This window comes from Sphaerodactylus townsendi, linkage group LG17 (assembly GCF_021028975.2).
Source record: "Sphaerodactylus townsendi isolate TG3544 linkage group LG17, MPM_Stown_v2.3, whole genome shotgun sequence".
Taxonomy (NCBI): domain Eukaryota; kingdom Metazoa; phylum Chordata; class Lepidosauria; order Squamata; family Sphaerodactylidae; genus Sphaerodactylus; species Sphaerodactylus townsendi.
In genome coordinates this window covers 13,476,620-13,503,443 of record NC_059441.1, presented here as the reverse complement: position 1 = coordinate 13,503,443, position 26,824 = coordinate 13,476,620, and the positions used below count along the sequence as shown (strand labels likewise).

The 26,824-nt window shown below is 48.5% G+C and overlaps 1 protein-coding gene across 2 annotated transcripts in view; it reads right to left on the bottom strand.

The window, feature by feature from the left end:
• CSK (C-terminal Src kinase) overlaps positions 1–22,817 on the bottom strand; it is a 65,108-nt gene extending 42,291 nt beyond the window's left edge. Inside the window, exon 1 of one of the 2 annotated variants that reach the window (XM_048481794.1) lies at positions 22,321–22,817. Coding sequence is in view for 1 of the 2 variants with exons in the window: in XM_048481793.1 (XP_048337750.1) it covers positions 9,505–9,531 (27 nt within the window). In the remaining variant the exon portion in view is untranslated. Of the gene's footprint in view, positions 1–9,504; positions 9,646–22,320 lie in introns of those variants that run through there. The other variant, XM_048481793.1, reaches the window with a different exon arrangement.
• Positions 22,818–26,824: the final 4,007 nt, after the last annotated feature.

Here is a 26,824-nt window from a genome sequence, read left to right as displayed (position 1 = left end):
CCACCTCCGCAGGGTTCGCGGGCCTGGCCTATTAGAGGCGGCGTTGCCCTAAAGCCGACTTCGGTCGGGAAAGGGCGGGATGTGAATCCAATAAAATAAATGCATGGGGCAGGGACGCAGAGAGCGCCGTCAGCCCCACCCTTGACAGCTGCTTCCAGAGAAGAGTAAGGAAAGGAATGCTTTCCCCTCGTATGGGAAACGAGAATTTTGGCTCCCTGGATGTCGCGGGAGGGGGGGCGGCTTTAATCCGCCTGCCGCGGCCTGTTTGGGATTACGAACCCAACAAGATTAGTCCACATCTGGCTGCGCTGGAAGGCTTTGGGTTTTGCAGCCAAGGCCTCTGGGATGGTGGATACCGGAGCCAACCAAAACACCGCCCAAACAGGACAGTGGTCAGAACAGCCGGCCTACCTCGTGACGAACACGACGGTCGCTTTTAAACCTACATCTGGAGAGGCGTGCTGGGACAGCCATTTCGGTTTATGGCTCGCAAGACCCACGGCTCGGAAAGCAGACCCAAACACGGCGTGGGTCCGGAAGCGCAGGTCCGGAAGCGCAGTTCCGAAGGGCTCAGGGTTTTGCCAGGCCAAAGAGGCCATTCGCAATCCTCGCGTCTGACCGGTCGCTTGCGTCGAACTTTGCACGATTAATCTCCAGCCTGATCTCCCTGAGTCAGCCGGGGCGCCGCACCTTTTTCTCACAACTCGGCTGGGCTGGGAAACTTAGTTTACGAGGTGAGCGGGTCGCCCGAGGATCCGCCTGGCTCTCCTGCGCTAGTCCTCGCTGCCAACAACCTTCGATTAGCAGAGGGGAGCAACTTACACATGAGTAAGCCCACTGTTCTGAAACCGCTTTTCCCTAGGCTCTGTTGGTTCTGACTGCCAGCATAGTGGAGCGGTTAGAGCACAGATGTCAAACTCGCGGCCCTCCACATGTTATGGACTACAGTTCCCATCATCCCCTGCCAGCATGATGATGGGAACTGTAGTCCATAACATCTGGAGGGCCACGAGTTTGACATCTGTGGGTTAGAGTGGGTTAGAGCGAGTTTGACATCTGTGGGTTAGAGCGAGTTTGACATCTGTGGGTTAGAGTATCAGTCCAGAAGTTCATTGGGTAACCTGGGCACAGCCACACCTTCTCAGCCAAGCCTACCTCGCAGGGGTTGTTGTAAGAATAAAATGGAGAAGAGGAGACTGATACCGCCCAGAGCCCTCCGGGGATAGGGCGGTATATAGGATTAAACAATAAATTAAAAAATAAAATAAATAAATAACCCCGCTACGGAGAAAGGTGGGGCACAAAGGAAGTAAAAAAAATCAACGTCACACTTGCGGTGTTGCAAACTGTGGGTCATATCACCAGCTGCGTTGGCACAAGGGAGAAATTCTTGATTATACTCTGTTTCACATAAAGATGTCAGTTCAGTCCATTGAGGTGCAGCAGTTGAGAAAATTGCATGCTTCCGCATTAGAATATAGTCCAAATGAATATGAGAATTATTATTCATTTTTATGTTCAGAGGTTAGCAGATCTACAACAAAGAAGGTCCAGAATGCTATGTTCTGTGGCAAAGGAGTCTATGATCTACTAACATCTTTATGTGAAACAGAGCGTAGCCTATTCCAAGGGTTGACGGATTTTCCAGTGGATCTCCCAATGTGTATTTTAGTGGCAGAGGGTTGGGGGCGGGGACGGGCTCTGAGTCTCTCTGGAGAATTGATTTACTTTTATTTATTTAAAACATTTCTTCAACGCCTTTCCACCTTGCAGATTTCAAGGCGCAACAACAAAACACACAATTTAAAGCCACACTTCTTCAAAACTGCCACCAAGTTAATCAGAGCATCCCTGAATAAAACCATCTCCAGGCGCCACCTAAAGACTGAGAATAGGGGGGACCAGGTGGCCTCCGTGGGGAGGCTGTTCCATAACGGTGGGGCCACCACAGAAAAGCCCCTGTCTTGTATACCCACTGAATGAGTGTCTTTGGTTGGTGGAAGGGCTTCTCCCTGCAAACTGCTTTAAGCCTCTGGAAGGGAAGAAAAGACTCAAAACACAAAGAGGGCTGGAATTGGGTATTTGGTGGGAGGGAACCCACAATCCAAATAAGGTTCGGCTCAGCCAAGGGAGGCAGGCCCAGTCCACAATACGCCCTCAGGAAAACAGCTGCGAGCGAAATACGGCTGGCCTCTGGAAGTTCCATTTTTACATTCTCTCTTTCTCCTTTTTTTTTAAACAATAGCTCTTCCTTCCTTCTCTGGGTCTATTTTTAGCTCAGGGAGAAAGGAGGAACGGCAGATAGAGCCAAAAAGGCATTTTAGTGCCAGAACTAATTGAAAAAGGGGGGTGAGCACACAGACACAAACATACACACACACACACACACACAAAAGCACCGCTTTTGAGCTGCCGTGTGTCCCAAACGGGATATTCCAGAGCCGTGACTCATAAAGGCCTTGCTTCTAAACTTATTCTGCTTTTTGGGACTCCCCTTGAAAGGCTGTTTTATACTCCTTTCCCCTCCTCCGGGCAAAATGCAAGATCTCACACCAGCGACGACCATATTCGTATTTTATTTTTCACGCCTGGCGTTTTATCTTTCATGTCTGGCACCACACAGAACAGCTAAGGAACAGGCTGCATGTCAGGACTGTTGTGTTTCAGGGCTGTATGGTGCAAGGGTTAGGCCCCTTCCGCACATGCCGAATAATGCACATTCAATCCACTTTCACAATTGTTTGTGAGTGGATTTGGCTATTCCGCACAGTCAAATCCAGCTGCAAAGTGCATTGAAAGTGGATTGAACGTGCATTATTCTGCCTTTGCGGAAGAGGCCTGGCTTGTGTGTTTTACTTTTGGAACACATCTTTGGGTCGATAGGAGGAGAAACAGAATGGAAACATTCACTACATTTCTTTATTCAAATTGTGCCGCAAGTCTATAGTGCCCGGCTAGACAATTTCTTTTCCTGCCCTTCTTCCACAATTTTCTCTCCTCCTCCTGTTTTGTCCTCACAACGCTCCTGCGAGGTACGCAAAGACAACAGAGGTTGACAGGTTGAGGGTCTCTTCGTGGCTCTCTAGCAGCAGTGGCGCAGGAGGTTAAGAGCTCGTATATCTAATCTGGAGGAACCGGGTTTGATTCCCAGCTATGCCACTTGAGCTGTGGAGGCTTATCTGGGGAATTCAGATTAGCCTGTGCACTCCCACACACGCAAGCTGGGAGGCCTTGGGCTAGTCACAGCTTCTCGGAGCTCTCTCAGCCCCACCTACCTCACAGGGTGTTTGTTGTGAGGGGGGAGGGGCAAGGAGATTGTAAACCCCTTTGAATCTCCTACAGGAGAGAAAGGGGGGATATAAATCCAAACTCTTCTCTTCTTCTTCTATTGGACAAAAATCTGGGAAACCTGGGTTTTGAAACTCCATTCAGCCTGCATTGGGAACTTGCAAGGTGATCGTCCCGCCAGTTGCAGGTATCTTCTCCGAACTAACTCTACCTCGTGAAAATTATTTTGGGAGGATAAAATGACCCCAATTTGCCACCATGTTTCCTTCTGAGCCTTCATTCATAGCTCAGCCGGTTCTTTCATCCACTCTCCTGAGACCGAAAGTGCTAAGATTCCTGATGTCCATTATTGAGTGCGCATAATGAGAAGAGGCAGTAGAAAAGACAATAATGCTAAAAGAAAAGTTGAAGGCAGAAAGAGAAAGAGAAAACCCAATATGATAAAGGAAACCAGAGGCGTGTAGTGGTTAAGAGCAGGTAGCTTCTAGGCGGGAGAACCGGGGGTTGATTCCCCACTCCTCACACCTGAGTGGTGTGGAGGCTTATCCTGGTGAACCAGATGTATTTCCTCGCCAAGACTCCTACATTCTCCCTCTTGGGCTAGTCACAGTTCTCTCCTGAACTCTTTCAGCCTCCACTCTGCCTCCCACTGTAAAGGGGTCTGTTGTAGTGTGAGGAGAGGGAAGGGAAAGGAGATTGTCAGCCCCTTTGAGTCTCCTCTACAGGAGAGAAAGGTGTAAGGGTATAAATCCAAACTTCCTCCTCCTCCTCTTCTTATTGCAAGACCAGAGAACTTATAGGCTGTTAACAATAAGGGATGTTTTGGGAGGACTTTGTTTTCTATAGGGTTACCGCTATGTCGTTTCCAGAAGCAATTTGATGGCACTTAACACATCACGTATTTTTGGTGCATTTCAGCTGAGTAGCTGGAGGTTATGAATGAAAGGAAGCGGCCTATGAGAAATGGAGGGGGGGGGTCTCTCGGCTTCCAATCGGCTTCCCCTTTAACGATTTCCAAAAGCGTATACAACTTGTGTTCCACACCTCTGCCAAATTCTGCACATGTGCCGAAACTCACACCCCCTGCCACCCACGGCCAGACGTGAGCGGTCAGTGAAAAGACACACGTCGGCTCTATGCCAAATGAAGACCCAGTGTGGCACGAGGCTTTCTTGAAAACCTTCTTCTCTCATGTAGAGAGGCCCGTCTGGAAAGGTTCCCCTTTAAGCGCAACCAAAAATTAAAATGATCTGAATGGGGCTATCTGTTGGTGAGGCAGGGCTAGGGCTCTACCGCTGCCCCGTTCTGCCAAATCGAAATAAGGAAGCATAAGAACTGACGCCTGCTGGATCAGACCAGAGTCCATTTAGTCTCAGCTCTCTGCTACTCGCAGTGGTCCACCAGGGTTGCCTTTGGGAGCTCAATGCGTGCAGGAGGCAGAAAGCAAGGGGTCTTCTGCTGCTGAAATAAATTCAGATTCCCCCCATAATTCAAAACAAAACAAAAACCTGAGTTCAAAACTGTGGATGGTCGGAGGCGGGGCTCTCATATGCAAGCATCTATCGGGACAATGCAACGGTGTGAACGCTTTTAGAATTTCCTCTTCACCTAATTTCCTTCCAAGCACATGCAGGAATAACTGGCACTTTGAAAGCCAATAAAGTTTTTATTAATACACTTTAAAAAGGCTAAACTTACAAAACAAATGATATAAGTGCTCAACCGGAATCATACATAAAATGCAATATAGTATTGAATTTTCCCATACATATATAGATCCATAGATCCATTTAATACCCTCTACCACCCCTCACCCCTTAGTGCCCCTCACCCATGCTTTACAAGATAGTAGTACTTAAAATGTTACTTCGGATTTACTTTCTACAAGATATGTATTATAACATTAATATTTTATCATGGATAGTATTATTACTTCTAAATTTACTTCTTACATAGAATAATGCACTTTCAATGCACTTTGAAGCGGTGCGGAATAGCAATATCCACTTGCAAACGATTGTGAAAGTGGATTGAAAGTGCGTTATTCTGCATGTGCGGAAGGGGCCTGAGAATCTTCTTGACTTCAGTTTTTAAAAAATAATAATTAAAGTTGTCACATTTCTCCCTCCATATTCCACGCGCTGCAAAAGCTGCCGTTATTCCGGGGCCTGCGTGCCGTTCCCTAGCGAACCGTTTGCGGAGCCGTTTAAGCCGTCAAACAAGAGCCAGAAAAGCAAACAGGGTAAGTGGCAACTCGGCGAGCTCCGAGCGAGGACAGAAATTCCCCAACAAAAGATCCTCAGCACACGTTCATTGCCAAACAGAAACCCGGGAGGCAACTGCCCCTCCGGGGGGAGGGCGGTAAATAAACCTAACCAATAAATAAATAAATAAATATTCATCTTCCTCCTGAAAACATTTAAAATTTTAAAAAATGCCAGGAAAGTCTCCCCGGGCGGGGAGTTCCATGTTTAATTTATTTAGAATATTTCTATGTCGCCTGCACTGGTATGGATGCGACCGTTGAAAAGGGCAAAATCAGCACCAGAAATTAACTGAGAGCAAGCGTGGTGTCGCGGTTAAGAGCAGGTGGAGTCTTATCTGGAGAACTGGGTTCGACTGCCCACTCCTCCACATAAGCAGGTGACTCTGATCGGATGAACTGGATTTATTTCCCCCCTCCTGCACATGAAGCCTGCTGACTGACCTTGGGCTAGTCACACTTCTTCAGATCTTTCAGCCCATGTTGTGGGGAAAGGAAGGAAAGGAGTTTATAAGCCTCCTTGAGGCTCCTTAAAAGAGAGAAAGCCTTGGGGTCTGCAACCTGCGGCTCTCCAGATGTCCGTGGACTACCATTCCCATCAGCCCCTGCCAGCATGGGCTGATGGGAATTGTAGTCCAATTGTAGCCTGTTGTGTTTGGTATTCGGACGCTGCGTTTTAATGGGGTTTGGTTTTAATGTGTATAGAGCCATGGTGGTGAACCTTTGGCACTCCAGATGTTATGGACTACAATTCCCATCAGCCCCTGTCAATTGGCCATGCTGGCAGGGGCTGATGGGAATTGTAGTCCATAACATCTGGAGTGCCAAAGATTCACCACCACTGGTATAGAGCCATAATTATTTATTTAATTAATTATGGGATTCATTGATTTTATTTCGTGCTCTATTTGAATATCTTGTTAACCGCCCTGAGCCCTCTGGGGGAGGGCGGTATACAAGTATAATAAATAAATAAAAATAAAATAAATTAATGAATGAATGAATGAATGAATGAACATCTGGAGAGCCACAGGTTGCAGATCCCTGGGAGAGTCCTCTCAGAAGTCTCTCAGACCCACCAGACCACGGCCACACAGCCCGGAAAACCCACCACTAACCAGTTGAATCCGGCCGTGAAAGCCTTCCAAAAAAGTTAACTTGCCGAGTAAACCAAAAACAAATAAACAGCGGGGAAGAGTTCGCAGCAAGTTGGCTGGCCGGCGGCTTCTAAACCGTCAGGATTTTTTTCCCTTTAAAAACACACTTTGGATGAACGAAGTTGTTAATTCCACACCCTGGGAGAATACATCTATGAATGAACGAATTAATGAATCGCAGTCTAGACCCAAAGCCTGCGAGAGAGAGTGAATGAATGAATCACAGTCTGTGAATGGGGACGCAAAACTGGCGACAATCCCAAAATAACCTAAGCAGACTGGATCTTATCTTTTATGGAGGGAGAGGGTATGAATTAGTAAATCCAACAGGAGGCAGAGACCCAAAACAGCAATCGCTGGACAGAGGCCAGGAGCAAATGTTTCAAAAAACAGTACAGCCCTGGTACCTATTCAGCATCAGTGACCAGAAGCTGGGACAGGAGGAAGAGGAGGAGGAGGAGGAGGAGGAGGAGGAGGAGGAGGAGGAGAAGGAGGAGGAGGAGGAGAAGGAGAAGGAGAAGAAGAGGAGGAGGAGGAGGAGGAGGAGAAGGAGGAGGAGGAGAAGAAGAAGAGGAGGAGGAGGAGGAGAAGGAGAAGGAGAAGGAGAAGAAGAGGAGGAGGAGGAGGAGAAGGAGGAGGAGAAGAAGAAGAAGAGGAGGAGGAGGAGGAGGAGGAGAAGGAGAAGAAGAGGAGGAGGAGGAGGAGAAGGAGAAGAAGGAGAAGAAGGAGAAGGAGAAGGAGAAGAAGGAGAAGGAGAAGGAGAGGAGGAGAAGAAGAGGAGAAGGAGGAGAAGGAGGAGAAGGAGAAGGAGGAGGAGAAGAAGGAGGAGGAGAAGGAGAAGAAGGAGAAGGAGAAGGAGAAGAAGAGGAGGAGGAGGAAGAGGAGGAGGAGGAGAAGGGGAAGGGGAAGAGGAAGGAGTAGGAGTTTGGATTTATACCCCACCTTTCTCTCCTGTAAGCAGACTCAAAGGGGTTTACAAGCTCCTTTCCCTTCCTCTCCTCACAACAGACACCTTGTGAGGCAGATGGGGCTCAGAGAGTTCTGAGAGAACTGTGACCAGCCCAAGGTCACCCAGCAGGAGTGCAGAAACACATCTGGTTCACCAGATAAAACTCCGTCGCTCAGGTGGAGGAATGGGGAATCAATCCCGGTTCTCCAGATTAGAATCCACCTGATCTTAACCACTGCAGCATGCTAGCTCTTTTTACAGGTGGAGCACGTGCAGAGTACATTTCTACCACTACAGAGTCCATTGCAACCAGCTCCTACACCTGAGATTTGGTAGAAAAATCATCCAGGCAGAAAGAAACAGAAGAAAAGACCGGCAGGATCGGACCGACGGGCAACGTAGTCCAGCAGCCGGTTTCGCATTGCAGCTAACCAGATGCCCCCAGAAGGCCTACAAGCAAAGCACAGGGGCCCCCAAGAAGAGTTTGGATTTATATCCCCCCTTTCTCTCCTGCAGGAGACTCAAAGGGGCTGACAATCTCCTTGCCCTTCCCCCCTCACAACAAACACCCTGTGAGGTAGGTGGGGCTGAGAGAGCTCCGAGAAGCTGTGACTAGCCCAAGGTCACGCAGCTGGCGTGTGTGGGAGTGTACAGGCTAATCTGAATTCCCCAGAGAAGCCTCCACAGCTCAGGTGGCAGAGCGGGGAATCAAACCCGGTTCCTCCAGATTAGATACACCAGCTCTTAACCTCCTACGCCACTGCTGCAAATCCCCTAATTGTAGCTCCTCAAGCACTGGGATGAAGAGGTACACTGCCTTTGAACATGGAGGTTCCACTTGGTTGTCAGAGCCTGCTTGTGTGGACTGACTTGGCCAACTCGACTCTTAGCCATTACTAAAAGAGATGAATCCCTCAAGCCAATCGCTCTCAGAGCAAAGGAGCATTTCCTTTCATTCGTCTTGAATCGACCGTCCTGTAGTAAAGCAGGTGCCCCCCCACCCAGTGCCATTCATAAAAGGGCCATTCATAAAAACACCCCATCCACAGACACGGCAGGGAATTCTACGCATCAGGGGGATACCTCAGGTATGGCCCCCCAAATCTAAATTAACCAAAGGGGACTTAATGCTCAATGCTGTTGAGAGTCAATTAAGCAACGGGGAATAGAGAGGAAACTCTCTGGTAGAAACCTGGAAGGAAAGACCACAAGGTAGGGAATTTCCACATATTTTCCACCTCAATCCCTGAGATTTTATATGTACCCCCGTCTTGTCCACAACAAATGGTAAAACTGCATCTGGCTAGATGCGTCGTTGGTATCGCGCAATCCATGGCTGCTCCACGCATGCACACGCGGCCGCCACGTTTCCTCGGCTCTCTTCCCACTTCCAATTCCTCTCCCCCCCTGACCTGCCAAGACAAAGGTGACCTTGCCCTCCCCCACAATGGGGGGGCAGACTCCAGAGCAAAACCACGCCTGCCGAGCGGCCCCCTGCCATCCAGATCCCGTGCTACCTGTCACACAACTGTCAAATTTATTTCCAAAAGACGCCCTCCCTTACCCATAGGCATCAACGCCACCCTCTCGCAAACAAGTCCCAGAACTCGGGGGTCCCAGGAGGCCCCCTTTACCAGCTCCCCAAACCTCATTCCCCCAAGAGGAGAAAAGCAAACCCGGACGAATAATTTGCACAGGCTTCGCCTCCGTGCGGCTGTAACACTGCATCGTGGGGCCGGGCCAACAGCCCCTCTACGCGCTTGAATTATGGACGAAATCTCTAGCGGCCCGGGAGAAATAAGAGGATTGGAAGAGGGGGGGCGGCGAGAAACGAGAGAGGGACTTACAAGCCCAGAGCAGGAGCCGAGAAGCATCTTGCGTTATGTAACCGCCACAGCGACGCATGACAACCGCCAGGCTCCCGACCGAAGCCCCCTTTCCGCTGATATCCCCTCGTCCCTTTGGGGGAGAAAGCTGAAGATGAGATAAGCTGGAATTACAAAGCGTTCGATCCAGCCGGCTCCTGGAGAGATCCACAGAGGGTAGCAAAGCGTGCTCCAATTCCCTGGAAGAGAATCACCAGATCCACAGTTCTGATGCAGGTACCAGACCCACTGGACTGGAGGCACAATATCTCACGGCCCCGTCCCGCCCTCCCCCCCGGCTTCTGACATATCTCTTCCCTTGGGTTCAAGCCAATGCTTCATGCTGGAGTCCAAAACTTGCTGACCCACTTGAAATTAGACACACAAACACACAATGCATTTTCAGAAAGGAGGAAAGATGGCTTAATGCAGGGGAAACGAAGGGGGGGAAATATGCAGATGGTTTAAAATAAAATGAGAACAGACAGCTTTGGAAGAGAACAGTCCACCTGCTCCCGGCTCGGAATACGACTGATAACATTTTTGACTTTGGACATTCCATTCTTTTTGCATTGTTCGACATATTGCGTATGATACCCGTCGCATGATGTCTACTTTTTGTAATCCTAGCTGTATTGCATTGCTTGTTAGGCGTTTTAGAGCCAGCGCGGTGCAGTGGTTAAGAGTAGGTGCGCTCTAATCTGGAGAACCGGGTTTGATTCCCCGCTCCGCCACCTGAGCTGTAAAGGTTTATCCGGTGAACGAGATTAGCTTGTGCACTCCCACACATGCCAGCTGGGTGACCTTGGGTTAGTCACAGTTCTTTGGAGCTCTCTCAGCTTCACCCATCTCACGGGGGGATGTAAATCCAAACTTTTATCTTCTTCTTATTCAATCAATCTGATTAGAGTCTGATTGAAGTCTCCCTAAGGCTGTTTAGAAATCAAGTAAATCACCCGAACGAAAAGGTTTCTGATCTTTCACCCCAAAAAGAGCATAAGCCGTTGGTATATGTGTGTGGGAGGGGTGGGGTGGGTGGGTGTGAACGTGCTGAGAACACAGAACAAATCTGGGAAGAGAAGAATTTAGTACCCATAATCAAGTGGGTGCAACTATTGCTCCACCCACCCTAGTACATGATCCGGCGGCCTCATTTGATGTGGGAGGAATTTATCCCAAAAAGTAGCTAGGACTACAACAATCGAAATAGGATCTGGAAGACCCAGGTTCAAATTCTGCCTGCACTGAAGACACACTTAAGAGCAGCAGTGGCGTAGGAGGTTAAGAGCTCGTGTGTCTAATCTGGAGGAACCGGGTTTGATTCCCAGCTCTGCTGCCTGAGCTGTGGAGGCTTCTCTGGGGAATTCAGATTAGCCTGTACACTCCCACACACGCCAGCTGGGTGACCTTGGGCTAGTCACGGCTTCTCGGAGCTCTCTCAGCCCCACCCACCTCACAGGGTGTTTGTTGTGAGGGGGGAAGGGCAAGGAGATTGTAAGCCCCTTTGAGTCTCCTGCAGGAGAGAAAGGGGAGGATATAAATCCAAACTCCTCCTCCTCCTCCTCCTCCTCCTCTTCTTCTTCCTCTTCTTCTTGGCACTGAAGTTACACACTTTTTAAAAAAGGTAAATAACAGTATATAACCTGTAGTTTACAAAGCAGTATTGCATCAAACGTAACAAGAAAATATCCTTCGCGTGAAACACAGGGGCTGGGGGCTTAGGCAAGGTAGACACACCGTCCCTCCCCCTTCACCGTATGCCAAATAGCATATTGTTTGACCCAGCACAAATCTGCAAACAAAGCAAAACCGAAAAATAGGGGCCGCTTGCTTTTGCTCTGCTAACCGGTATTCCCAACTGAGAAATCAACCGCTGCTTGAGACCTCGGTTTGCTGGGAAAGCGTAAACCGCGGTTTGCCGATTTCAGATATCATGGCAAATGACAGTGTGCCCCAAACATTAGAAAACATGGGGGGGGGGAGGTGTTCAGGGATTGTGTCCACAATCCCAGGATCCTTTGGTGCTTGCTTGGACATCCCCAAATGACAATTTCCTGTTCCTTCTGAAACCAAGCTGTAGCAAGGGAGCCCCACAGCTGAAGTAATATTTAAGGTGATTTTTTTTTCCGAACAAAAAATGGGTGTAACTTTTCAAGGACAAAGCTTTACAGTTAATTTTCAAGGGATGCGCTAGTTCTGACGGCTGTCTGGTAGAGACCAGAGCGATGGGATCGGCGCAAAACGGAGCATCTTTCTGCGGACCTCCCATCTCCAAGCCATTTGGAAATTAAATCTGGACTCTGCCTAATGGGCAGGTAATTTAATTTCTTGTAAACAGACTCGGAGAAATCCGGTCCAAGGACTCGAACAGCAAAACGCTGAGAAGACACTGGAATCTGCCAAATGGATGCTTTGCTCACATGCAGGATGGCACCCGGCTTGAACTAGGGCGCTACGAGAGCTTGGCACAACCTTTTTGACGAGCCCGCGAGCACCTTCAGACTGGCTGTCTTGTTTTTAAAAACCTGCACAACCTATTGTATTTTCAATTAAAAACCTTGCTGGGCAAACCTCCCCACCTGGCCCCAACCATTTTCTAATAATATTAGAAATTAGAGGTTAAGAGCATAGTGGTTAAGAGCAGGTGTACTCTAATCTGGAGGAACCGGGTTTGATTCCCCGCTCTGCCGCCTGAGCGGTGGAGGTTTATCTGGGGAATTCAGATTAGCCTGTGCACTCCCACACACGCCAGCTGGGTGACCTTGGGCTAGTCACAGTTCTTTGGAGTTCTCTCAGCCCCACCTACCTCACAGGGGGTTTGCTGTGAGGGGGGAAGGGAAAGGAGTTTGTAAGCCCCTTTGAGTCCCCTTATAGGAGAGAAAGAAGGGATATAAATCCAAATCTTCTTCTTCTAATAACACTCGGGCACTGTGATACTTAAGGAAGTACAAAAGATTCTGAAGATAGCCATTTAAAAAAAAACCGGAGGTTTTTCTATTGGGAATTTTGGGAGAAGACTTTCCTAAGCAATACAGAATGTTATGCATATGACAACTGCAGCAAAGATTTTATTATGCACAAAAATGGAGAGATAATTAGCAACAAAAGAGACCGGGACTCTGAAAGCTATGGAATATTCATAAACAGTGAAGCTGTTTTTTTAGAAAACTGGAAACCTTTTACGGAACATCTTTTGAAAATCTATTCAAGTACAGAAGGAAAGACAGGGCTCAAAATCTAAAGAAAACAGCAGATTGCCACCACTTGAGTACACTTAAGAAATAACTACTGAATTAATGTCTTAATTAGAAATGCACGAAAACGCAGAGATAACATTTAATCAAAGATGAAATACGGTAGCTAGAAGTCAGTCTATGACGTGCAGGGAGTTGTGTGTGTTTGTTAATGTTATGTGTGTTTTGTTTGTCCACTTTGCACGTGAGAGAATAAAAATTAAAACCTGGGCATCAGAAAAGGTGTTGGTGGGTGTCTTGGGGCTGACGGGCACGACATTGGAGATTGCTGGTCTAATCTATACACTGAAGCCCGCCAACTCTAGTTTTAGACAGCAACGTACTAGACCAATCAACAGAACAAAAAAAGAAAGAAAGTCCTTTACTACTCAGGCAGTGGGTTGAACAAACCGACCTCATAAGAACATAAGAACTAGCCTGCTGGATCAGACCAGAGTCCATCTAGTCCAGCACTCTGCTACTCGCAGTGGCCCACCAGGGGCCTTTGGGAGCTCACCTGCAGGACGTGAAAGCAATGGCCTTCTGCTGCTCCTGAGCACCTGGTCTGCTAAGGCATTTGCAATCTGAGATCTAGGAGGATCAAGATTGGGAGCCATAGATCGACTTCTCCTCCATAAACCTGTCCAAGCCCCTTTTAAAGCTATCCAGGTTAGTGGCCATCACCGCCTCCTGCGGTAGCATATTCCAAACACCAATCACACGTTGCGTGAAGAAGTGTTTCCTTTTATTAGTCCTAATTCTTCCCCCCAGCATTTTCAACGAATGCCCCCTGGTTCTAGTACTGTGAGAAAGAGAGAAAAATTTCTCTCTGTCAACATTTTCTACCCCACGCATAATTTTATAGACCTCCAAAGCATACGTTTTTAAAAAGTTGTGGGGACTTTAGCGCGCGTGATACCATCTGCAAAGAGGGAAAAAAATCTATACGTCATTAAATATTTCCCTTTTGCACTCCAGTAAGAGGACAGCAGTCGAGGCGCCAATGAGAAAATATAAGGAAGTTCACCCCGTGCGTAGAAAATAGAAGGACGTTCACTTTCCCATTCAACGAAAATGGGAAAAGGGGCAAAAATGACCCCGGCCCACTCAGTATATACTGTCAACCTATCAACTGTAATTGACAAAATTATTGAGGAACTTGAAACACCACAGGGCAATTGACCTTATTAAACACACTAATACTTGGAAACACTGAAGGGACCAGTCAGCTATGCGGAAAAATCCAATAGCTACGCAAAGCAATTGTGAAATTGACCGAACGCTTGTACATTTTGGTACCTACGAAGGCCGCAAAGGGGAACATCACACAGTCATCGCACTATTGGATTAGAAGCCAACAGGATTTTTGGGATGTCACTTTTGACTCTCGAGTGTGGGGTGGGGGGAATAAAACTTTTTCAGAAAAAGAGTTTTATTTTTACTCTTTGTTTCACCTCATGTGTAGTGTCATGGAGTCCACCTTCCAAAGTGGCCATTTTTCCCAGGTGAACCGAGTCACCTGGAGATCAGCTGTAACGGCAGGATATTTCCAGTCACCACCAATGTGATTCTGAGCTGCATCAATAGGAGTATAGGCCCCTTCCGCACACGCAAAATAATGCATTTTCAAACCACTTTCACAACTGTTTGCAAGTGGATTTTGCCATTCCGCACAGCTTCAAAGAGCACTGAAAGCAGTTTCAAAGGGCATTATTCTGCATGTGCAGAATGAGCCATAGTGTCCAGATCTAGGGGTGTAATAGTACCTCTCTGTCCTGCATGGGTCAGACCTCGCCTGGAATATTGTGTACAGTTCCGGGCACCGCAATTCCAGAAGGATATTGACAAGCTGGAACGGGTGCAGAGGAGGGCGACCAAAATGGTCAAAGGTCTGGAGTCCACGCCCTATGAGGAAAGACTTAGGGAGCTGGGGATGTTTGGAGAAGAGAAGGTTAAGGGGCGACAGGATAGCCCTGTTTCAATATTTGAAGGGATGTCATGTTGGTGAGGGAGTGAGCTTGCTTTCTGCTGCTCCAGAGACCGGGACACGGAGTAATGGATTCAAGGTGCAGGAACAGAGATTCCACCTAAACATTAGGAAGAACTTCCTGACCGTCAGGGCTGTTCGACAGTGGAATTCACTGCCTCGGAGAGTGGTGGAGTCTCCTCCTTTGGAGGTTTTTATAGAGAGGCCTGATTGGCGCTCGCCTAACGCTACAAAGTCCTGCCACAACACACACACCCCCAATTCACAGGGCAAGGTGTGGTTGTTTGCCGAGCTTGACGCCAAGCTCCGAGTTCCCAAGAGCTCTGATTCAGCTGATCTACCCGTGCCACTCGAGCAAATCTTTAAACATGAGGGGCTAAGTCACATGCCGAAGCAGGAAACACACCTGTAACAGAGAGCATGTAAATGCGCTGAAGCCTGAGCCCATTGCCAAAGGAGCTCTGCTCATGCAAATCGAAGTCCCAAAAGCATTTTCTGGGCAATTCACAGGCCGGGCACAGTCGTCGGAGGGAAGAATGGGCGGGATGAAAGAACACAGAGGTGCCAGGCAGAGGTGGGATCCAGCAGGTTCTCACAGTTTCCCAAGAGTAGGTTACTAATTATTTGTGTGTGCCGAGAGGGGGTTACTCATTGGTGATTTTTGCCTTAGTTACGCCCCTCCTCTCAGCAGTAGCGCGCAGAACTTGAAGCAGTCTAGCAGGAGGTGCACCGGGGTGCGTGGCAGCCTGCGCCTGCGTGCATTCATTTCCCGCCCAAGGACCGGCGCAGCGGCTGCGTCCTTGCCACAGCCCCGCCCAGGAATGCCACGCCCCCGGAATGCCCGGCCACACCCCGTCATGCCCCGCCCCGGCCCATTGGCGCTACGCCACAGTTTGAATCCCACCACAATGGGAACCTGTTACTACAATTTTTGGATCCCACCACTGGTGCCAGGACGTTGCCCTGCCTCCTCCAGAGTAGCACTATGACAGCTGTCAGATTCCTGGGGTCAGTAACAAATGGGGGAATAGACATTGCAGACTCAGGAAGAAGTGTGTGCATGGGCGAGTGCCATAGCGCTGCCCTGGGGCAAGGGACCCCATACTGCACTATGACAGATGCCGTTGGCCGCCCTCGCTCTGGTCTGGCACCAGTGCCAGGAAACAACAGAAACAGGCACACAGGCACAGCCGCCGCTGCATTTTGTTTCAGAAGCGGGAACAAAAGACGGCACTATGGCAGCTACTTTGGCCGCTCTGAGTTACAGAGTCCTCCTCCACGTTACCAGGTGCGAAAAGAACAATTTGCATGGCCTCTGAAACATCTGCCCAGGTTACTAGTTTGATTGCAAGGTCAAATGAAAACACAGGCGTCTGACCTTTGAAACACCGCCTCTTTTCAAGACACCTATTCTGCCTGCCTTTTAAAATGTCAAGAAGAACGCAGGAAACCCAAGCAGAGATTGAAGGGTTAATACACCCCTCTCTCTTCGCCCACAGGGCCCGGACGCAAATCGAGGACAGCAGAAGACTTACAACGGAATAGGATTCCGGTTGCAGAACCAACCAGAAATCTAAAGAAACAGAACTGAAGCAAAGAAAGATAGTCGAAGTGACACGTGAAAGGATGCAAAGTTACATAACAGGATCCAACTGGGAGAGAATCGTACACAGCAGTAGAGACTACAGCCTTTAATAATTTATCCGAGCAACTCTGTGAGTGATTTTGCACCGTTCAGTCCTATTGGCTGCGTAGAAAAGCCCTCCTGAATAATTCAGCTTTGCATAGTTTTGTGGAAAGCCAGAGAGATAGGCCACAACAGAGAAGGCACAGTTTGCGGGCAGTGGCCGATTTTGTCCATTTGCAGGTTGGCATGGGCGGAAGACGCGGTGCCAACCAGCCAAGCTGTTGCGGGCGAGCGCACCAAGCCGAAGGGGGCTCGCGGCACAGATGACGCGCAGAACACAAACTAAAAAAACAGAACCACCAAAATTTAAAACCACGATTCTGGACTGCTAATAAAAGCAACCAAACCCTCCCAAACAAATAAGAAACGAAACACGTAGCAGCCGCGGCACTGTTTGCCGGTAGCTTGTTTTTGGGGTGGCCTTATGGTAGCAAAGGTGAAAGAAAGGGAAATTATAAAGCTATCCTATAGCGTATTAGCTGATCACCGTTCAAACAGTTAAACAATTCATCTATTCTCAAAAAGGTGACAATGGGGAGCTATTCTGCAACACAGTTACACCCCAAAGGGGGTCACGTTAAGTCTGGTTACATGCGCATTCACCCAGATTTAAGTTACCCACACCAATCTGCTTACCCCATACTGGCAAAATAATATAATTCAAATTGGCAGCTAGCCCTATGAACAGAGGACCAAATGAGGTCTCTATGCAAATTCAGCAAGAAACTGTCCACCCCGATGCAAAAAACCAAGCACAACGCAACGGAGTCCTGTTTTAACGTTCATTTGGATGTCGCTCGGTTGCAGACAAGCCCAGATGATTTATCTGAGTTCCGCATATGCCGAATAATGCACTTTCAATCCACTTTCACAACTGTTGGTGAGTGGATTTGGCTATTCCGCACAGTAAAATCCAGCTGCAAAGTGCATTGAAAGTGGATTGAAAGTGCATTATTCTGCCTGTGCGGAAGAGGCCTGGCTTGTGTGTTTTACTTTTGGAACACATCTTTGGGTCGATAGGAAGAAAAACAGAATGGAAACATTCACTACATTTCTTTATTCAAATTGTGCTGCAATTCTGTAGTGCCCGGCTAGACAATTTCTTTTCCTGCCCTTCTTCCACAATTCTCTCCTCCTCCTGTTTTGTCCTCACAACGCTCCTGCGAGGTACGCAAAGGCAACAGAGGTTGACAGGTTGAGGGTCAGCCAGAGACCCTTTGTGGCAGAGTCAGAATTTGAACTCAGGTCTGCCAGATTCTAGTTAGAGAAGTAAAATTTCCTGAAAATTTGAAGTTGGGGGCGGGGGAGGGTTCTATATCCCAAAAAATGGAACTGGCGATGAAGAGGTATTAAATACATTCATTATTTATGTTTTATTCATCCTCTACTTATTTTTCTGTCTTTAAAAAAAAGGAATCATTTGCAATTTAGCAGATTTGCAATTTTTGCAATATTTATGTAATCTGGAAGTATCAACACTTCCATTTTCTACAAGCAAAACTGAAAATATAGCCAACACTAAGAGAGAGCTTCAAATCGCCATGGCCTGTGCTACTTCAGCAGATGTATTTCAGCTTTTTGCAAACTTGAGTGTTAGGAAGACACAAACACTGAAAACAGAAAGCACAAATTGTGTAGTAAACAAAAGGAAGTGTGTTACTGGAACAGAAACAACCTCATGCAGCGATATTACAGAGAGTTGCCTACTTGATCATTGCATTTACTGAAGAATTTTGTATTTATAAAGTCTCACCCCCATAAACATGCTAGCATATTAGCTGCAGCCTCAAATGTAAACAAAAATACAACCGTGAAAACAAGTTGCAAATGTCTACGGTGCACACTTTCTAACGCTGCGGATTATTTTACATAAAAAATCTTCAAGTCATAGAATCTGGGAGATCTCTGTTCGAATCCTCAATCTGCCATGGAAGGTCACTGGATGCTCTCGGGTTGGTCACATGGCCGAACCAACATCACAGGGTTGCTGTGATAAGGAGAAAATGTTGTAAGTCATTTCAGGTCCTCGTTGGAGAGGAAGACGGGGAATAAGTAAAGTCAACAAGGAAAAATAAACAAAACTTTCAATCCACTTTCACAACGGCTATGGATTTTTCTATTCCGCACAGCTGCAAAGTGGATTGAGAGTGGACTGAAAGTGGATTATTCTGCGTGTGCGGAAGGGGCCAGAGTGAATCAAACTTTATCTTACCAAGAATTTCACTCATGCCAAAAGCTAAAATATTTCGGGTCTACCCCAGAAATTTGGCCTTCCTGTTAAAAAGAAATGGAAGAAAATCTTCAGAAAAAAGGAACATTTTTGACTAAATCACATTTCTAGGAAATCCGGCCCTCTAACCACTACACCACATTCCGGAAAGTTCCACGAAAACACACAGTGTCCTACAAATGACCCTAAGTCCATGAACCTGACTCAAACTTGAAAACTACTGGTGTACATGAGAATTGTCATTTCAGGGTAATAACTTTGGGACAGCCTCCAAAGCAAGCGAATAAAGGAATCCCTTGTTAGCATAAAGCCGATCCACAAAGACCCATAATTTAATCCACAAATTATACCCTTAAAACGACATGGGTGGGGCTGGCCCATGGCCAAGTTATCTGGGGGAGACAAAAACGTACACGTGATACGCAGGCCTGCAAAAAAAAAAAATTCAAACCTCTCTTGTAACGGCTCACGACCCAAAATGTGAATTGTGACTCCCCAAAGACAAGATCTCTCAGCGAGATCTGAAACTCTGTCGCGCCGTTTCCTGTTAACCCGTTGAGTACCGCGTCACATTTGAGGACTTGGGAGAGTCTGGAACACACTGCACGGTGAACGGCGGCTCCCGTGTTTTCGGATTGAGCGCACAGATGTGATTCCCATAATCCCGGCACTGATAAATAGACCCACATTTGAAAACACAAGCATCACAACTCTGCGTGTTCATGCATAACAGCTGTGGCTATTTCCATCCTAGAAATCAATAAGTGTCATATAGTAAAATCCTAAATAGACTGACGATACGGCCACCACCCCAGCGTTCAATCTCCTCTACCTGAGCCATTGCCCCTTCCGCACGTACAGAAAAATGCATTTTCAATCCACTTTCACAATTGTTTGCAAGTGGATTCTGGCTATTCCACACAGTAAAATCCAGCGGCAAAGTGCACTGAAAGTGGATTGAAAATGGATTATTCTGCATGTGTGGAAGGGGTCTCAGTTTGCATAACAAAAGACAAGGCTTTGGCAAACACACCTGGAATTGGAAGCCAAGGACTATGGGCTGAGCTGTGGGGCAGACCCCACATCAGATCTGTGTGTTTACCCCATTTCTTCCTTTTGCAAGCTATGCTCTAACACGGGCCCGCAAAGCTCACCGGCCAATGCCCCCCTTCTTTAATGCATTCTTACAAACGGCTGCTTGAATGCACAGCCATGTTTTCCTGAAGAATCGGTTGATTTTTGATATGATAATCTTTGATACAAGGTCACTGCTCGTTCATAAGTGACTATCAAATGGAGGGGGGAGGGGAAGCAGGGCCAGGTAGGCGCTAGGACCCAGGTGGAACATTCTACAATAAAGAGAGTCCAGCCTGTTGACTTCTACATGGTCACCCAGTGAGCACCCGTGGCACGAGTGGTGATTCGAACCAGGGTCTTCTAGATACTAGTCCATAACTTTTAATCGTAACATCTTAGTGGCTCTCTCTGCATAGGTGGAAATGGCGCCGCGTGGAAACTCCTCTATCTTGTGGGGAGCATCAGTGCAAACCTTTATACAGCGGAACCTCGGTTTTCGTTGGTACTCCGTCCGAAAAGAATCGATGAAAACCGAAACCGATGAAAACCGAGGCAAACTTTCCCATAGGAATCAATGTAAATCCAATTAATCCGTCCGAGGCACTCCAAAAAACATACCGAAAACACATTTTTTGGTGAATAAACGTAGTGTTTAACACTGAAATCAGTAACAAACAATAACACTAGACAGTGGTGGCGAACCTTTGGCACTCCAGATGTTATGGACTACAATTCCCATCAGCCCCTGCCTGCATGGCCACTAGGACCAGCTTCAGAGCCAGTGGACCAATGTCACACCTGAAAGCTGTCCAAAGAGGTCTGTTTCTGACGCCTCTTTAAGATTGGTCTGAAATGGGGCAAGACATTGTCATTAAACAAGTTGCAGACACGGCCTGCAACAGTTTTGTCTGGGTGATTTTTCTCCACAAACCCCTGCACCTTACTGCAAATCGATGAAAACCGAGGCAAATCCATGAAAACCGAGACAAATTTTTCACTGAAAAAAAATCTATGAAAACTGAAACCGATGAAAACCGAGGTTCGGCTGTAGTTTGTTTACAAAAGATGTCGATGGCCATTTTGAACCCTGGCAAAAGCCATGTAAAATCCCGGCGTTTCGCCTGCATCTGTGGCTGGCATCTTCAGAGGATCTGCGGGCAGTGAAGATGCCAACCACAGATGCAGGCGCAACGTTGGGAGAAAACGCTACCGGGACACGGCCACACAACCCGGGGAACCCACAACACCCTAGCGGTTCCGGCCGTGAAAGCCTTCGACGACACAAAGCGTCAATTCCTTCCCCCGGCGAAAACAAGCAAACATATATGCATGAAAAGGGGCGCTTTCTTCATTCAGCGACTCAACAGCTGTTCTTCTGAGTGCCAGCTTCGTGGAGCCCAGATCCAGACAGAGAAAGCGTTCACACAGGCGCAAACCGAGTGATGGTTTTAATCAGCCCGCCGCCAAAACCTTTGGCTAAACCTTTCATCCCATCAAACGGCTACCTGCGGCTTCCCCGGGGCATCAAACCTTCCCCGTCCTTTCCCCACCAGGGTGGCGTACGCCAAGCGGCAGGAGGAGATAGCACAGATCCTCCGCCCGGCCGTCCACAGGCCGTTGTGAGTCACTGAGGGTGGAAATGGAGAAAAGGAAAGATCACAACCTCTAGCCATCAATAGCTGCACTGTATTCCCCCGGCCTTTGGCTTCCAAAAGGATCTGGCGGGCCGCGGCCGGCCCCACAGTATCTTACAGCGTGCAAAGTAGCAGAATATCGACCATGAGAAAGCAGTGTGTGCTTGTTTGTTTCCCCTTCCGAGATGGAGAAAGAACTACAAACAGCCTTTCCGAGCCCTCGTCCCAACTTGATGCAGGGCCCCGGGTTCCGGAGGGCGCGCACTACGCCACTGACCGACCCGATGTGCTCGACGTGGGCAGAAACCCTCTTTCCACAGAGGTCTTGACCCCATCTTCCACCCCCACAGCTTCATCTGTGCATGTCCTGTAAAGGAAACCAATGAATCCAATCGAGTCACCCAGAACCAGGGAGGAAAATGATACCTTCTCGCATTTGAGCGTCTGGTTATGCCACCCGGGGCCACCCAAAGGACACCAGGGGGGCCCTCTGGATACCCCAAGCGACGAAGCAGGAAATCTTATCTCTCCATCCCCCCCCCCCCCAAAAAAAATGCCTCTCGCCTCGACACGGAAGAAAGGGGCAGAAGCAACTACAGGCCTACTCCAAAGCACCAGCACCAACGCAAAACAAAATAGCCATCTTAGAGGAGGCAGCGGTGGGGCAGGGAGGGGGGGGGGGTGGTCCTCAAGGCAAGGGAACATCTGTGCCCCCCCCCTTTCCACAACAGAACGACCACTCTGCATTGGATGCGGGCAAGGTACCCCTCCCCCCCCCCCCCCAGGGACCAGCCACTTAAGGGACCACTCTCTCCTCACCCGGGCTACAAGAACTCCAGGTGGGCGAGCATCTATCTCCCAGTCATGCACATTAAAGGGGGGGGGGGTCTCCTTCTGCGATGCTGGGATTGTACCTGGTTGGGGGGGCGGGCTAGGTCTTTGCCACTCACCTCTGCCTCCGATTCCCAAGGCGGGGTCTCTGGGTGGGCTTCTTGGGGCTGGGGCGGGGGGTCTTCAGGCGCCTTCCATGCGCCCGGGGTGGAGGGGTGGGTGGGAGGGGTCGCCGGGGGGGCTTCGAGGGAGGGAGGAGGGGGCGGCGGGGGAGGAGGAGGGGCGGTGGGGAGGAGGGAGAGAGAGGGAGGAGGGGCGGGGAGGAGGGAACAAAGCCGCCGCAGCCGCCGCGGACGTTCCAATTTCGAACGTTGCCGGTCCCGCTTTGGAACGTTGGCGCGGCGAAGGTTCCAAAGCGCGGTGCCGCGCCCGGCGGGCGATGCAAAGAGCCGGGGACGGGGGTGGGGGGGGCTCTGCGCGATCCCTGCCCGCGGGGGCGGCGCCGGCGCCCCTTCCTCGCCCCTCTCCAGCCCCGCCGCTCCCGCCGCCGCTGGGAGCTCGCAGGGCCTGGTGGCTGAAGGGAAGCGGAGCCCCAACCAGTCCGCGCCTGCGCCGCCCTGCCTTTTTTTTTTCCCCCCCCCCCCCCCTTCCTTTCCACTCCCTCCCGAGGTTGGGGACTCAGACAGAGTCGCGGCGGCGCCCCCTGCTGGCCGTCCCTATGGCCGGCCGCGGGAAGGGGAAGGAGGGACCCCGCCGCCGCCAAGCGCCGGAATTGAGTGCCGGTTCAAACGGAACGGGACTCGCGTTCACGTGGAGCGCGGTTTTGGACATAACAGCCAGAGGCGAAGCTCTCCCAGATCTTCAGAGATGGCTCCACCTGTGGAGTTGGCAACCAGGCCCCGCCCCTCCTAGGCTCCTCCCCCTAAGGGTTGCCAATTTCCAGGTGGGACCTGGGGCTTCCCCATAATTACATCTCATCTGCAGAGTACAGATTTTCCCTTGGGAAAAATGACTGCTTTGGAGGAATGGCATCCCCGGGGACTTTGTACCCCCCCCCCGTCCCCTTCCTCCCCAGACAGACCCCCAAATCTCTATGGGTTTCCCAACCCGCGGCTGACAGTCCTACTTACGGGAGCAGAAAGACAGAACATTCATTCATTCATTCATTCATTCATTCATTCATTCATTCATTCATTCATTGCTTTGTTTTCTATACCGCCCTATCCCCGAGGGGCTCTGGGCGGTTTACAACATAAAAATCCAATATAACATCAACGAGGAGCAAACAATAAAACAATTTACATAGGCTCCAACAGTTTACATCGCTAAAATGAGCAATAAAATCCCATTAAAACAGCGGTAGTACAATAAAGGCGCCGAAAAAACCTATTAACAGACCCTCCCCCCAAAAAAACAGAAAATGGGGAGGACGGCGGGTCCCAATAATATAAGGGCAACCCTGATGTTAAAACAGAGGGGGGCACCACCTCAGCAGTGGTGTAAATGTTGTCAATATATAAATTTACTCCTGGATAGTGGCCGCCTTCCAGATGGGTTTGGGGATGTCCCCATTGGAGAGAAAGGAGGGATATAAATGAAATAAGGAAGGGACTCCGGTGAGTTTAGACGCAGGCAGGACCGGCACAGAGCAAAGATGCCTGCATTGCCTGACCAAGGTCCTGAGTTTTAATCCTGAGCCTTTCAACGGGGAAAAATGCTTCTCTGCCAGAGTTGGCGGCAAGCCTGTGAGGAAACGCTCAGCCCGACTGAACCCCAGACTCCGCGTGAAGCAATTTCATGTACTCATCTACGTAGGTGAACGATGCAGAACGTTAGCCTACGGGACGGACTGTCTCAGATAGACAGCTCTCGAACTGGGAGCTCGCGAGGATAGATATGGGCGGCAGGCTCCTCTTTCCAGATCTTTCCTTGTCGAAAGCTTTGCAAAGGGCCTCCTCCCGAAGGGAGAGAAAGAGAGAAAAACCCTTGAAGTCGCTGGTGAAAATAGACTCAGAAGACCACATTTCGAGCTGTCGGCTGCTGTTTGGTGCCTGCGTGGGCGTGGGGTTGGTGGTTATCTCTAAAGCATATCAGCGCTCAGGAGGAAAAAACACCGTGCTGAGAAACTGACGCTGCGTGAAGTTTTGCATGTGAAAATAATACGTCAGCCTGTAAGAGAGTGAGGGGGAATTTACAGGCCGAACAAAGAAAAACACACACACACATGTCCCATGTCTGCATGAAGTGACCCAAAGGGCACGCTTGTCGAGTTTCAGACGTCACGTCGAGAGGGACAAGATCCCATGTAGCATTTCGTGTTTTATAAACAAATTCCAGTGAGTTAGGAGTCCTCGAACCAGGATCCGAAACCAGGACCTGAAACCGTTGCTTGAAGCTGATTGGTTAAACCACGGTTGCTCTTAACTATGGTTTCGCGTGTCCAATCATGGGCATTTTAGCTGTCTCCTGACGTGCTCTCTCAATTCCCGTATACCATATATACTCGTGTATAAGTCTACTTTTTCAGCACATTTTTTGTGCGGAAAAAAGCCCCCCTCGACTTATACACGAGTGAACGGGTGGCGAGCGGGTGGGGTGGGGGGTCGACTTATACGCGAGTATATAGGGTACTTAAAATGCAGAGATAGTGGGTCAGAGGGAAACCCAGCATTTTGTTTGTTTGTTTTTAAGTTATATTTTTATTGTTTTTTTGAAATGCGGTAATGTACATACTTGTAATAAGTCAATGCAATATTTGTGGAGGATAGAGAAGAAATACGATTTATATAATACATACTATGTGTCTAAATGCTTGTTTCTTACAGTTTACATAAATAATAATAACAATTGAGGCAAATGAGGATAAACATTTCAAACAGTACACCTAAGTGTTGTAAATTGGATTCTACATTGCTGTTATTAATGGCGTAGGAGGTTAAGAGCTCATGTATCTAATCTGGAGGAACCGGGTTTGATTCCCAGCTATGCCACTTGAGCTGTGGAGGCTTATCTGGGGAATTCAGATTAGCCTGTGCACTCCCACACACGCCAGCTGGGTGACCTTGGGCTAGTCACAGCTTCTCGGAGCTCTCTCAGCCCCACCTACCTCACAGGGTGTTTATTGTGAGGGGGGAAGGGCAAGGAGATTGTAAGCCCCTTTGAGTCTCCTGCAGGAGAGAAAGGGGGGATATAAATCCAAACTCCTCCTCCTCCTCCTCCTTTTCTTCTTCCTCTTCTTCTTCTTCTTCTTCTTCTTTTAGGGAGAAAGCTGGCATTTTGTGAGATGAATCGGGATTGGAGGAATCCTGGTTTCGGAAACTAACCGTGGTTAAAATAAACCGTGGTTTCTGTATTGTGTCTGAATTAGTCTGTTCCTGTGTGAAGAATTATAGGATGGTCCTCGTGGGTTTAACACAGATTTATTAATGGCTAGCGATATAAACTAGTATAGCAGTGAACAGCTAGCAAAACTTTTGGTCTGGACTCCTCTAAGGCCCCTTCCGCACATGCAGAATAATGCACTTTCAATCCGCTTTCACAATTGTTTGCAAGTGGATTTTGCTATCCCGCACAGCTGCAAAGTGCATTGAAAGTGGATTGAAAGTACACACTTCTGCAGGTGCGGAAAGGGGCCTATAGCTCAGTTTCAACCGCTTTCCCCGGGTCTCTTAACTCCGCCCATTAATTCAAATCTTTAAAGGCACACAACACCGTCATGTGGGCGGCCTAGAAATCGGTGACCTCGTACCGGTGTGGTGGTTTGGTCACAAACAATTTTTCAGGGCGTTCCAAGACTCTAGCATGGTGCAAAAAGTCACTCCGCTGTGGAAACAATAATTCTGGGGACTTCCTGTTAATTTCGCTGCAAGCTGCCGGTTTCTGTGCTTCGGGTGTCAATTTCTTTGCAGAACAAGTTGTGGCTGAGAAACCAAAACTTCTTTTTCCGAATGTTTGTTTTTATGCCTTTTCCAGCCTGCTGCAAACTGAAGGACACTTTCCCACCAGTAAACTTTCCTGGGATTTTTAACTGCTGGGTGGTGGAAGAGAAAGGATATTACAGAGAGAAAATGTTAACTTGGGCCATGTACCGAATGCACATGGGGATATATTCCTTTTGGGGGAATAGAAAGGCGAGGCCACGTCGCCCCCTATGGTTCAATGTGAAAACAACACATTTATTTATTTATCTGTTTGTTTATTTAGTTATTTATTCCTTTTTTTTTTATCCCGCCAATCCCCCAAAGGGCTAGAGGCGGTTTACAAAATAATTAAAACATAACACAATAGTTTAAAAGTAATACCATGGCTGATGGGAAACAGAATTTGCCCGGCATAACCGACCCAGGTCATAGGCAGGAAATTCATGAACAGTCTCTCTACGTCGATCTTTCTGTACTGAAAAGCGGCCTGAAAGGCAATCAGGAGCAAAGAGTCGGGGGGAAATATTCCCATCCTTCCTGAAATGTTCCCACTCAAATCACCCAGCAGGCGGCCCTCTTCCCCCCACATTAGGGGAAAAGATACACAGTTCCCATATTTTTTTTCTTCGGGGTAGTGGCCCCTTCCGCACATGCAGAATAACGCACTTTCAGAATAACGCACTTGGCAGCTGGATTTTACTGT